The sequence below is a fragment of the Calonectris borealis genome, chromosome 12 (assembly GCF_964195595.1).
Source record: "Calonectris borealis chromosome 12, bCalBor7.hap1.2, whole genome shotgun sequence".
Classification (NCBI taxonomy): Eukaryota; Metazoa; Chordata; class Aves; order Procellariiformes; family Procellariidae; genus Calonectris; species Calonectris borealis.
In genome coordinates, this window is record NC_134323.1 from 17990976 (window position 1) to 18002457 (window position 11482).

Genomic DNA, 11482 nt, shown 5'->3' on the forward strand with positions numbered 1-11482 from the left:
CCTCACACCCGCAGCGGGGCGCCGGCGTAGGGGGGCGGGGCCGAGCCACGCGCCTGCTGAATATTCAACAGCGGCGATGACTATTGGCGGCCACCCCCGGAAGTGGGGGGGCCGAGCAGCTGACAGCAACATGGCGGCGGCGGCAGCCGGGCGGTGTGGCGGGGGTTTGGGGCGGCCCCCGGCGCCGGCGCCTGTGCCCGTGGGGGATCTGCCGCCCGCCGGCGAGCTGGTGCGGCCCTCGGTGACAGAGCTGTCCCAAGTGAGGACCAACATCCTGTGCACGGTGCCCGGCTGCGGCAAGGTCCTGCCCAACAGCCCGGCCCTCAACATGCACCTGAGCAAGGCCCACCCGGTCCAGGTACCGCCGCCGCCCCGACTCGGGCCCGCCGCCCGGCCGGGCGCCTCCCTCCTGCTCAGCCCCGCGGGGGCTGCGGCGGGGGGTGGGCGCCCCGCCCCTCCCCTCCCCTCCCCTCCCCTCGGTCTGTGGGGCCCTGGAATGGCGCAGCTCCTTCTTCCGCTCCGGGCCGAAGCCCCCGGAGCCACCGCGGGGCCCTGCCGGAGGTCTGGCCTCGCCCCGCCGGGCCCTGCCGCCTGGGCCTCCTCCCCGCCCCTGCCCCGCTGCGAGGAGTCGCCCCGAACCCCAGGCCGCCGGCCCCCGGCCGTTGCGGCGGGTGAGGGGATCTGCTGCTGCTCGGCGGGAAGGCGAGGCCCCTCGGGGGCCTGCGGCCGTGTTGGGGCCCGGGGGCGTCCCGCGGGGGCTTCGCTGGGGCTCGCTTTGTGGAGTGCAGTAAGACTGGGGGGCGGTATTCCGAATGGGAATTACGAAGCGTTTCTCGTCTCTTGTTTAAATCTCCCCCACGTGAAAAGCGTGTGCGGGTATATCTGTAAATAGAGGCGTGTGTGCGTGCGCGCGGTCTGACCAGTTGTATTGAGAATTCCACTAGAAGTGCTTATAGAAAATAACCAGTTTTGTACTAGTGTAAAACATAACTAGGGCAGTTAAAAGTTCTTTGGGACTCAGTTTCTGTTACTTCATTTGCTTATTGCTTGTCTTTCTGCATGAGACATTATAGCCCCACTTGCGAGGTGCTGCGCAAACATACTGCGTTTCCTACCCTTAGCAGTTGGCAAGCCATCATAATCCAAACGCTGAGTGCTGCTATGCTGGGGTTTTTGTTTGTTTTTTTAAAAAGGGCTGTGAGCCAAAAAAACTCTAGATGGATGCCATTTTGGAAACAAGCCCTCATTACCATAGTACTCCTGAGAAAACGCAGCATGTACTGGGGGGGGAGGAGAGCCACAGTTCAGCAAGCATATATTTGAGTGTGGGCCTTTCAGAAAGATATCCTTACTTTTCTCAAAATCGTAATGCCAAGTGTGTGAGGACAAATCCTGTTCCGGGAAAACTTCAGGCGCAGCATTCATAGCTGCATGCTGAAAATGCAACCCCAGTGGGCAAACAATAAACATACTTGTTTTGTGAAATGGCCAACTACTGAATCAAGCGCGTGTTACAGACGATCATTTGTGATGAACAAAAGGAAGTATTCTCAGCCATACTTGCGATCTCCTATCTCTGATAGATATTTCCTAATATGCGCTAACAACTCTTGTGTGTGTTATGTGTTACATCTCACGTGTACGCATGAGTGGAGGTAAAACAGAAGTTGAAAACGTTCATTCAGGTTCAGCAGACAGTCGTTTCGGTTGTGAGCTTGTACTCTGAGCATATGCAGCAGCCAGCGGGGACTGCAGCTAGTGGGTTGTATAACTCGTGTGCGGGGTGTGATGGGTGAGGAAATGCTGCTTTCTGATCAACTGCCTAGATAGCTATTAACTACGGGTGTCTTGTGGAATTATAACATATTTCATACACCTAATTGGTAAATCTTGTGATAGCTTGGATAAATACTGAAACATGGATGGATGCAGATTTTCAGGAACATCTGACTTATTCCAAAGGCATTGTAACTGGGAGTAAGATGTTATTGAGGCTTAAGGGAGGCTAATTTTTCTGTGCTATGTCTTAGATAAAATATCTTCAGCATTATGCACAGCTTGAGAATGCATCTTGAATGAAAGGATAAAGATACGAAGGTAAAAAGATAGAAATCTAGGTGTGTGTTACTCTCTTTCTCCAGAAAGAGATGAACTTGGACTATTAATTTAGTATTAGTATTTCCTTTTAAGAGAACTGATTCCCCATTCGAAAAGAGTTTAGTAGATTGCATTTGTTAGTGAAACGTGAGGAATTGGTGAAGAGGCAACTTCGCAAATGAGATGGTAAGAAGCTATTGGGGAAGGAGAGAACATAGTAGTGCTGAAGAGAAGCGAGGTTGACTTGGTTAATTTTCATTAATAAAAGTAGCACAAGTAAGATCTTTTGATACCAAAACCTATGAGGTATTGTCACTGCAGAGGAAGGATATTTACATAGGAAAGCAAGATTACCCTGTAAAAACAGTCAAGCGCAATAGAACAGGGCTATAGTCCCGTGAAGTGATAACAAAAAATTTGATCAGTCCTGGTTTGTAACAGAAATAACTGAGATGGGGAACACTTGAAAAAGCTGTTTGGTCATACGTGTAGGAGCATTTAGGGTAATGCTGCTGTGAGAAGGGCAATCCTAAAATATCAGAAGGATATTCCCTGTCACTGCTGTAGGGTAGCAATCTGATTCAAATAAGCTAAAATGAACCCAGAAGACATGTAGAAAAGGGCTACTAAGGGTGATGAATGGCAAGTGTGTCTGACAAAGGGAAATTAGAAGGCTTGTTTGGCCTAACAAAAGAAGATATGATGAAGTGTTGCTATATAAATGTTTGTTTTCTGGCTCCTTAGCTTAACTGAGCCAATAAAAAATGAGAACAGTGGGTATAAACTGGCACTTAATATAGTAGGCTTGAATGTTTTTTTTTAATTCTTTGGTCTTTTGTCTGTATTATTTTATGGGGAGAAGGGAAAGACTTCTGTGTAGTTTAAAAATGAAGCTAAAGGAGTTCATGTAAAGGAGAGGATTCTGCGGATTCCTGTGATAGCAGGGAGGCTGTATTCAGTGGTGGACTGGAAAGGGTAGCCTACCCTTGGGGTGGGTTACCCAAATGCAAATATTACGCTACCACAACAGTTTTTGTAATAAGAATAAATGCACTTCTCTGCGTGCTATTTAGTAAGGAAATACATGATCTTCTGCTGCAAAAAAATGTTTTAAATAGTTGGCTACAGTCTACTGTAACTTACTGTTTTAAATTAATCCTTTAGAGCAAGCCCTTCTGTTGCAGGAAAGCAAGACGTCACTAAGTTCACCTTGACTAAATCAGTAGCAAGGACCGTTAATTTCCATTTTCCGTGTTGTTGCCACAAGCCCTGTCCGAATGTCAGTATTTCCTACAATACAAGTGTCTGCATTGTGAGAAGTTAATTTAACAAATATCTACCAATAATTGTGGCGGGTGGCTACTGTAGAAACATGGGAAGTAAAATCAGACATACAAGGAAAAGACTTGTGAGGATGGCTGAAATATGACTGGCCAGACGGGTTTTTGAGAAGATGTAAGATTAACCATTTAGAGCCCAGAGGACTTTGAAGATGGTCAAAACAAGGTTACTGTCTGGATAGGGCTACTTATATGTGCAGAGTATCTCTCAATTTGTCACAACAAATTTGTGATCTGTGCCTCAAAAGTCTATGTGCCAGCTATTAAAAAAGCATCTTACTCAAGTTTATATAGCTTTTAAACTTGGTGTCATTCTATACCTTAGTACTTAAGTAGTTTGAAATAACCTAACTGTGGCTTACCTGTTAAGTGTCTGAACATATTTCCTATATTGCCCTGTTATTTGTTGGGTTGTGACATTAAATATAACACACTTCGAATAACTTCTTACTTAGGAATAAGTAACTCCAATTGCCGCTTACTAAGCGTATTGATTTCGCCTGCAGTGGGAGAGACCAAACATAGTTTTGACTTAAAGGCAAATCTTTTTCTTCTCCTGAAGACTTTGAGACTGGCATCTGGTCAAAGTGTTTCTGGGTAAACTCAGGGTTAAAAAGTGTAATTGGGGTTAGTGGGGCTGGAACAACTAGATTTCTTTGAGTCATGTTCCTCTTTTGGGCAGTGGCTCTAGGAGGTGCGAAAATAATCACAGTAATTATTCAGCAGAGATAAAACAGGCTTGTTTATGAATGGTTTGTCCATGGGGAAAACTGCTGTATATAAAGATGCTCAGAAGGTTAAAACATTACATGAAAACTCCCTTTTTAGAGAATTATTCCAGGTTTTCTTGATGACATGGCAGCTGATCATTTTGGTCAAGAGGCTCTAAACTTTGCTTCTTTGAGTATGGTATGTCATTGACAAAAACGAACTTGCAGCAATGTCAGCAAGTAGCAGAGTTGAGTGTGTGGAAATATAACTGAAATATTGCTTGAAGGGATTACATTTTACACAGAGTATCTTAGATTGAGAGATGATTTGAGGAAAACCAAAATCATTGAAGTGTCCCACTCATCTGTTTCATGGTATTCCTGAAGCGCAATGAAATGAATACTTCAAAAGCAAGGCACGAGTAGCTCAGAACACAGAGTTGGTGGGTTGTGACTAACTGTAGCTAGGTAAGAAGCGGGGATGTGAGCAGTGAACCCCTTTGTGTTCTAGCAGCTGTGGTACATACTTTCTGTTTGCTTCACATGGGATGACTATTGCGCTTTGCGGATTCTTCATGTTTGGTCTAACCTGTGTAAACACGAAGCAGCTGGAGATCTGCCCAAAGAAGGTAGTTAGGGAGTCACTGGTGTGAAATCAACATTCCACCACTTACTGTGCTTACTGTTGCTGTCATCATGCTAAAGAAAATCAGGTGCAGAGCTCAAACAGGGCATGCTCTGGTAATTTTTCTCTGAATAATCATCTTGGGGATGCCATCATGGACTACTGTAACTGGCTCTGGGGACTTGGTTGGCCTCCTCCTCAGTCTGAGGATGAAAGGAGACTCACAGCTATTCTGAGCATCAGATTTTTAATACTTCACTTTTAATTTTTTGCTTAGACACAGGTGCCTGACATTTCCACTGAGACTCTTTCAGATAGGATGTGTCTAGAGGGATACATCTTGTCTGGTTTCCATGGCTGTGTCCTCAATAGGAATAGATTCTATGTGGTTGAACAATCCAGACAATCCCAGTAGTGTGTCCTTTTTATATGTATTTTTGAGGTCCTCTTTGAGCAAGGTATGTTGCTTTTTTCTATAGTGTACATGTGGTGGTCACTGAGGCAGATCACATGGAAAGTGCAGGTATACCAGTTACTTAAGGTTTGGAGGTTCAGAATTAGCACGCTAGTTGTTAGTTTCATAGAGTTAAGTGAGATTTGGTTTATGACCTGAATTAAGTGGCAGAGTGTACTTGGCATTTTTCATTTTATTACAAGTAAACTCTAAGTAGTGCCAACAGAATTCCAATGTCAGGGAAGTATTGTGTCATGCAGTGTGTGACTAATTTTACTGGAGCTTTAAGTAGACTGTGCTACTAACAAGTAAAACCACATTGAATTGGCAGTATAGCGTAGTATCTGTAGGGAAAGCTTTTTGGCTCAAATAACACAAAAGGCAGTTATTATTGGCTTGGGGCAGCGAGTATCTCGGTAAAAGTAAATAGTACAGTATCACTACTCTGTAGAGCTGCTTGTAATTTCACTTGGTAATTTTGATGGTATATTTGCAAAGTAACATCCACATAGGTGAAAAACTCCATTTCAACTTTCAAATCACTTAGAAAGTGCCTTCAACTCATTGAGGTGTGTAAACTCAGTGAGCCAAAGCTGATGTGTATTCTGAATGTTGTCTTTAATATGCAAACCTGTAAAATTGTCAACTTCTCAACTGGTTCTTTTTCAGGATGGAAAACGTAATGCACCAATAAGGAAGGGTTTGAAAACTTCACAGAAGTTCTACTGCTGTCCTATTGAAGGGTGCCCTAGAGGACCAAACAGACCATTTTCCCAATTTTCTCTTGTAAAACAGGTATTCCTATTTCCTGAAGTATTATTTTCATACTGATTTAGTCCTGACTGTCTCTACTCCAGAGAACGTACACTTTTGTATTCAGATACGAGCAAAGCCTCTCAGCATGTATCCAGAAGTTGGAGAATTGTATGCAGAAACTCCACATGGGCATACGGTTAATGAATTTGTATGTTTGCATGTTGATATTAGAGGACTTGAACCTTTTGATCAGGCAGATGCCAGTACATTCTGCTAAACTAGAAGACAGCCCCTCTCCACAAATTAAAAAGAGGAGAAAGACCAGAGGGGAAAAAAACAAATCACAGTAGCAACCAATAAAGGTTTAAAATGTGGCCGATGCTTTTAAACTGCTTTTTCAAGTGGTCAAGAATTAGGAGTTTTTCTCTGCTTTAGTATCAAAATGCATTTGTTTAATAGTTACCTGTTTAAGGAAACATGTAAGACTTGTTTCTGCATGAGTGAGTAAAAAAAGCACTCTTCTGCTGTTAAGCTGGGGAGACCATAGGAGATGAGTGGCTAGCACTTGGTGCCGTAAATGAAAAGGAAAAATTCCGGTGTTTGCTCTGAAGTTGACCTGTTTGACTTGAGACTGTTTGCTCAATTGTAGATCTTCAGGAGTGTGCACACGTTGCAACGTACACTTACTATGCTCTTTGGCAAGATTCATCTATAGATTTATTAATGTCCATAGGAAACCTCCAATAGCATTAGGACAAATAAATATTTATCTGTGTTTTAAGATGCACATAGCACAAGCAGATTTGCAAACTTTAAATTCTTTCTGTTGATTTCTTTAAGCTTGTGACTTATTCCTAATGAGACTCTTAAAAAGTTTTTAATTCTACTCTTCAATGCTATTTAACAACTAAAAAAATGCAAATATTCATGTCTCCCCTAAACATAATTTTCTTTTTTTTATCTTAGTTGAAGGCTAATGTTTACTTTTCATTGTGTATTCTAGCACTTTATGAAAATGCATGCTGAAAAGAAGCACAAATGTGATAAATGTAGTAACTCCTATGGTACAGAATGGTATTTGAAACGGCATATAGAGGTCTGTGGCAAGACTTTCCAGTGTACTTGTGGGTGCCCTTATGCCAGCAGAACAGCATTACTGTCTCATATTTACAGAACTGGCCATGAAATTCCTGCAGAACACAGGTAAAAGTGAAGCAGTTAAGTAATGATACTTACATTCATCACCAAGTCCTCTGTCTCCCATGTACTGGCTTTTTGTCTCCTTTCTGTTGATTAAATTGGAAATAGGTACATGTTGTTTTAGCTGTAAAGCAGTTTGCAGTTTCTTTGTTCTGTTGCTTTTAGTAGTTTCTGTTTTGTTGAAGGCAGTGATGATTGTCTAATCAATAAGATTAGGTTTCCCCACAGAAAACAAAGTACTGATAACACTGCACTGCATGGCATAAATGCTAGTGGTTTTTGTTGCATCTGCTTTTACAGTTCTGTGAGAGTAGAGATGGTTTAGAAACATTTATAGCTGGTAACTTGTGGCGTGGAATGCAGTTCAGTTTATTTTCTTTTATAGTCTAGTCGTCTTTGCAAGTATTAGTGAATTCTTTTTTTTTTTTTAAATGCCTATATATGCATGTTTAGATTTATAGTTGTCTTAATGTGTACATATATTTTATAAAGGGTAATCTGTTTCCTGAGGCCTAGCCTGTCTGTCTTGGAGATTCAACTGCTGCAAAATTAAGTTTTGCGTGAAGGAGTGGTAATTGTATCTTCAATTTCCATGAGAGACCTTTACCTGTACACTAATTTTAAGAGCACTGTCCCTTCAATGCTCGGTCTGAGTTAGCATCAAAGTAACAAACGTCTTCAAATCAGAGTGCTTAATGTGCAAGGGGAAGAAACCATCTAAACTTTCAACTCCATTTAGAAGTAGGTCTCCATAAAAGACATAACCTTTTTTTCTTTTTTTAAATGGGAGAGTGAGGAATGAAATGTTACAAAATTGAAGTTCATGGAGTCTTTTTATGTTTTAATTGGGATTAGTTGTCTTCTCATATCCAACCTCATCTGTGACTTCAGTTTATATTTTCAGTGCAATGACTCAAAAGAATGGAAGGCAGATGTTTTGTGCTTGAAAGGAATATAAATTATTGATGTCATGTTCACAGGGATCCTCCCAGTAAGAAAAGGAAAATGGAAACCTCCGTACTTAATCAGCAGTTGGCAGAGAAAGCAAATGAAGCATTCATCAATACACAAAATAATAATCCTGGCAGTCAGGAATTGGAGTCCTCTGAAGTGAAACTAGCGGCCTCTCTTGAAGGCTCCTGCAGTTCTAACTTCACGAACCAAATGCAGCCAAAATGTACACCGAAGATGCTTTTACCAAAGCCCAAGGTGGCTTTGGTTAAACTTCCAGTGATGCAGCTTGCTCACTTGCCTATATATGTATCTGCAACAGACTCTTCTGTCAAACCTGCTGTGGTGGCTGTTGATAATCAAGGTTCAGTTGTAAGTACTGTTCATTTATTGCCTCAATCTATAGGAATTCTGATTCCAGCACTGGAGGCAGAAACTCTAGTATTTAAAGATAGTATGCCTGTTTCAAAAGTGACAAATTCTGGTGATCATGAACCAGTAAGTACTGGTGTACAAGTTGAGTGGGATAAGGTTACATCGAATAACACAGGGCAAGAGCTGGGGAATGTTTGTCACAAGAACAAAATTTCTTCAATAAATATACAGACTGACTTATCTTACATTTCACAGAACTTTGTACCGGCTGCAGCATGGACTCCCAATTCTTCTGTATCCTCTTGCTCTCAGACAGATCTGTCATTCAGTTCACAGGTTTCGTTACCCATCAGTGTACAAACACAGACGCTGATGCCTGCTTCCAAACTGACTTCATCCATAGCTGCTCAGACTGATGCTTTTAGTCAGGTTTGTTTTCCAACGTGTGGCATTTCTAGAGAGACTCAAACCAGTAGGACACAGGACTCTATTGATGGAAGAGTGCAAATGGACCAGGCTGTAATGTGCAGTGACATCTTTGACAATGTTCATTCATCATATAATGTTTCTACTCACATTGAACTTCCAGAAAACAATTTAATGCCTGCAAATATAGATCAAACCTTGCTGCAAAGGAGTAATTGCAAGAGCCTGAATCAAGATACGGTGAAGTCTGAATCCCTTATCAGCTTCAATACACAGACTAATATACTTCCACCTCAAAATACGATGGATAATCAAACCCAGACAATTGATCTACTAAGTGATCTGGAAAACATCTTTTCAGGAAACATGTCTGGCCAGACGCTGGATAATCGTGGCCTTTTGTCTGAAACAAGTTCTAATGCTGACACACATCTGCCATCTGGTCCATCACAGAGCACAGGAATAGACTTTGACATTGAAGAGTTCTTTTCAGCATCCAACATCCAAACTCAGACGGAAGAGAGTGAGCTTGGTACCCTAAACTCTGAGCCAGTTTTGGAGTCACTGGACATTGAAACTCAGACTGATTTCTTATTTTCAGATAGTGCCACTCAATCATATAGCTGCCGAGGAAATTCTAACTTCTTAGGTTTGGAGATGTTTGATACACAGACACAGACAGACTTGAATTTCTTTTTGGACAGTAATACCCATCTGCCTTTAGGAAGTATTCTGAAGCAGTCTAGTTTCTCCATGAGTACTGACTCATCTGATACAGAAACCCAGACAGAATTATATCCGGCTACTAAAAACATGCCTACTCAGAATATTGAAAGCAAAGTCCAGCTCAGTAGCGCTGAAACGCAGACTATGGATAGCTGCTTTGAGAATCTGGGGAGTTTATTCCTTACCAGCAATGAGACGCAGACAGCAATGGATGACTTTCTTCTGGCTGACTTAGCCTGGAATACAATGGAGTCCCAGTTCAGTTCAGTAGAAACACAGACCTGTGAAGAGCTGTGTTCCTTGTTTCAGAGCTCTGACAAGCCCAGCCGTTGAGTACTACGTAATATAACTGTTTCCTGGGGTTTGAAATTAAGTTATTGGGGTGGGAGAGATGGCTTGACCAAGTTATCCACTTTGCATTATTGAATGTAGTTATCGTGAGCAGTTGGCCTAAGAGACTTTTCATGGTGAAGGTACTCTATTGAATATGTGACTTTACATAAGCTATGTATGTATAAATGGGGCAGAAGGGGGGGGCTGTAACATGTTAATGTGCATATGAACCTTAAAAAAAATAATTATGTGGTGCCTATGTTTTTTCCTCAAACTCCTTTACAAAGCTGATACTGCTTTCATTTAAACGGAAGAACTTTTAGTTGTTCTATATATCTCTCTCTGTCTATTCCTGGCTTACATATAGGGTTCCAACGTGCTGGACCAAAACCCTGACCTGCCAATTCAGATGCTTCCCTGAACTTACGGGGGAGGATTCTGTTAGTGTAAGCTACTTCTGTTTACTTTTTTTAGTAGCTTGTATTTTAAATCCGGCATGAACATAATAAGCCGTATTGTCTTCTCTTACTTTATGCCTTCACAGCTCTTTCTCCTGCGTAAGTTGGTATTTTCCAAATACCTGTCCAACACACTAGACACATTTATCTCTTGAATTGTTGAATATATTTATTATTAAAAATATGTAGAAAGCAGTACTTTAAATTTTTTTCCCTGAGTGGCACTGATGACCTCTGAAGGGTAGGGAAAGAACTTGGAATACATAATTATAGGGAAAACTAGTATGTTGTCCTTTTAGCTAGTGTAATAAATGGGACTAACATTTTTATAGTCTTCAGGAGGGTTTTGCTTAAATTATTTCTGTCTGTAAGATGCAAATGTTACAATGTGTGTGCCTCAAAGACTGGAATAATTTGTTTTTCCTGAAATTCTCCTAGCTTTATTAAGATACAAGTTGAGAAATGTTACAGTGGTTTACACCTCTATTACCTTAACAGAAGTCTTTAGAAATGGGAAATTAAATTCTCTAAAATACTCACTCACCTAGACTCCTGTTTTTGGACTTCCCGCTTCCAAAAACAATTGGAATCTGTACAACAGAGCTGGGACATCAGCTCACAGAAGCCCTTTCAGAACAGCTGTATCTTGCTTTTGCACATTGATCTGCAGCCCTCAGTTCCTGCAGCTTTTAGAGAGTTTTCTTGAGTGTAGTCAAATTCAAACAAACTGATTTTTCAGAGAAGAAATGTGTGACCTCTTGGAATTTTGTTTAATGTTCATCTTGCCTCTCATACCATTGTTTGCAGTATTTTTCATTTGCATGAAAAAAAAAAGAAGCCATTTATGAATGTATGTTGGAATTTGGCCTTAACTAATTTTTATCTCTTACTATAACACCTGCAAAATGTAGGCCTCTGGTTTTGTCGTGGACAGGTTTTAGTTTCTGTTACCTTAAATGAAAAGAGAAACCTCTTCGTGTCAAGTTCCTGGGCCTGTAACAGACTTTACTCCTGAATTGTGAGAGGAGAGG

The 11482-nt window shown here is 41.6% G+C and overlaps 1 protein-coding gene across 2 annotated transcripts; it reads left to right on the forward strand.

The window, feature by feature from the left end:
* Positions 1-86: 86 nt before the first annotated feature.
* On the forward strand, positions 87-10768 carry ATMIN (ATM interactor). 2 transcript variants are annotated; one of them, XM_075161477.1, is made up of 5 exons: positions 88-358; positions 5896-6021; positions 6986-7185; positions 8163-8505; positions 8764-10768. In XM_075161477.1, exons 1-5 carry the CDS (start codon positions 131-133, stop codon positions 9991-9993), a joined length of 2127 nt encoding a protein of 708 aa, XP_075017578.1. In that variant the 5' UTR covers positions 88-130; the 3' UTR covers positions 9994-10768. The 2 variants fall into 2 exon arrangements, with proteins under 2 accessions (XP_075017577.1, XP_075017578.1); XM_075161476.1 differs by having other exon boundaries at positions 87-358; positions 8163-10768.
* The last annotated feature ends 714 nt before the right edge of the window (positions 10769-11482 follow it).

What these genes read in the sequence shown, in the direction of transcription:
- ATMIN (XM_075161476.1), top strand. Translation starts at nt 131, where the DNA reads ATGGCGGCGGCGGCAGCCGGGCGGTGTGGCGGGGGTTTGGGGCGGCCC. An exon ending in GCAAGGCCCACCCGGTCCAG is followed by an intron (nt 359 to 5,895) that starts GTACCGCCGCCG and finishes GTTCTTTTTCAG; the next exon opens with GATGGAAAACGTAATGCACC. An exon ending in AATTTTCTCTTGTAAAACAG is followed by an intron (nt 6,022 to 6,985) that starts GTATTCCTATTT and finishes TGTGTATTCTAG; the next exon opens with CACTTTATGAAAATGCATGC.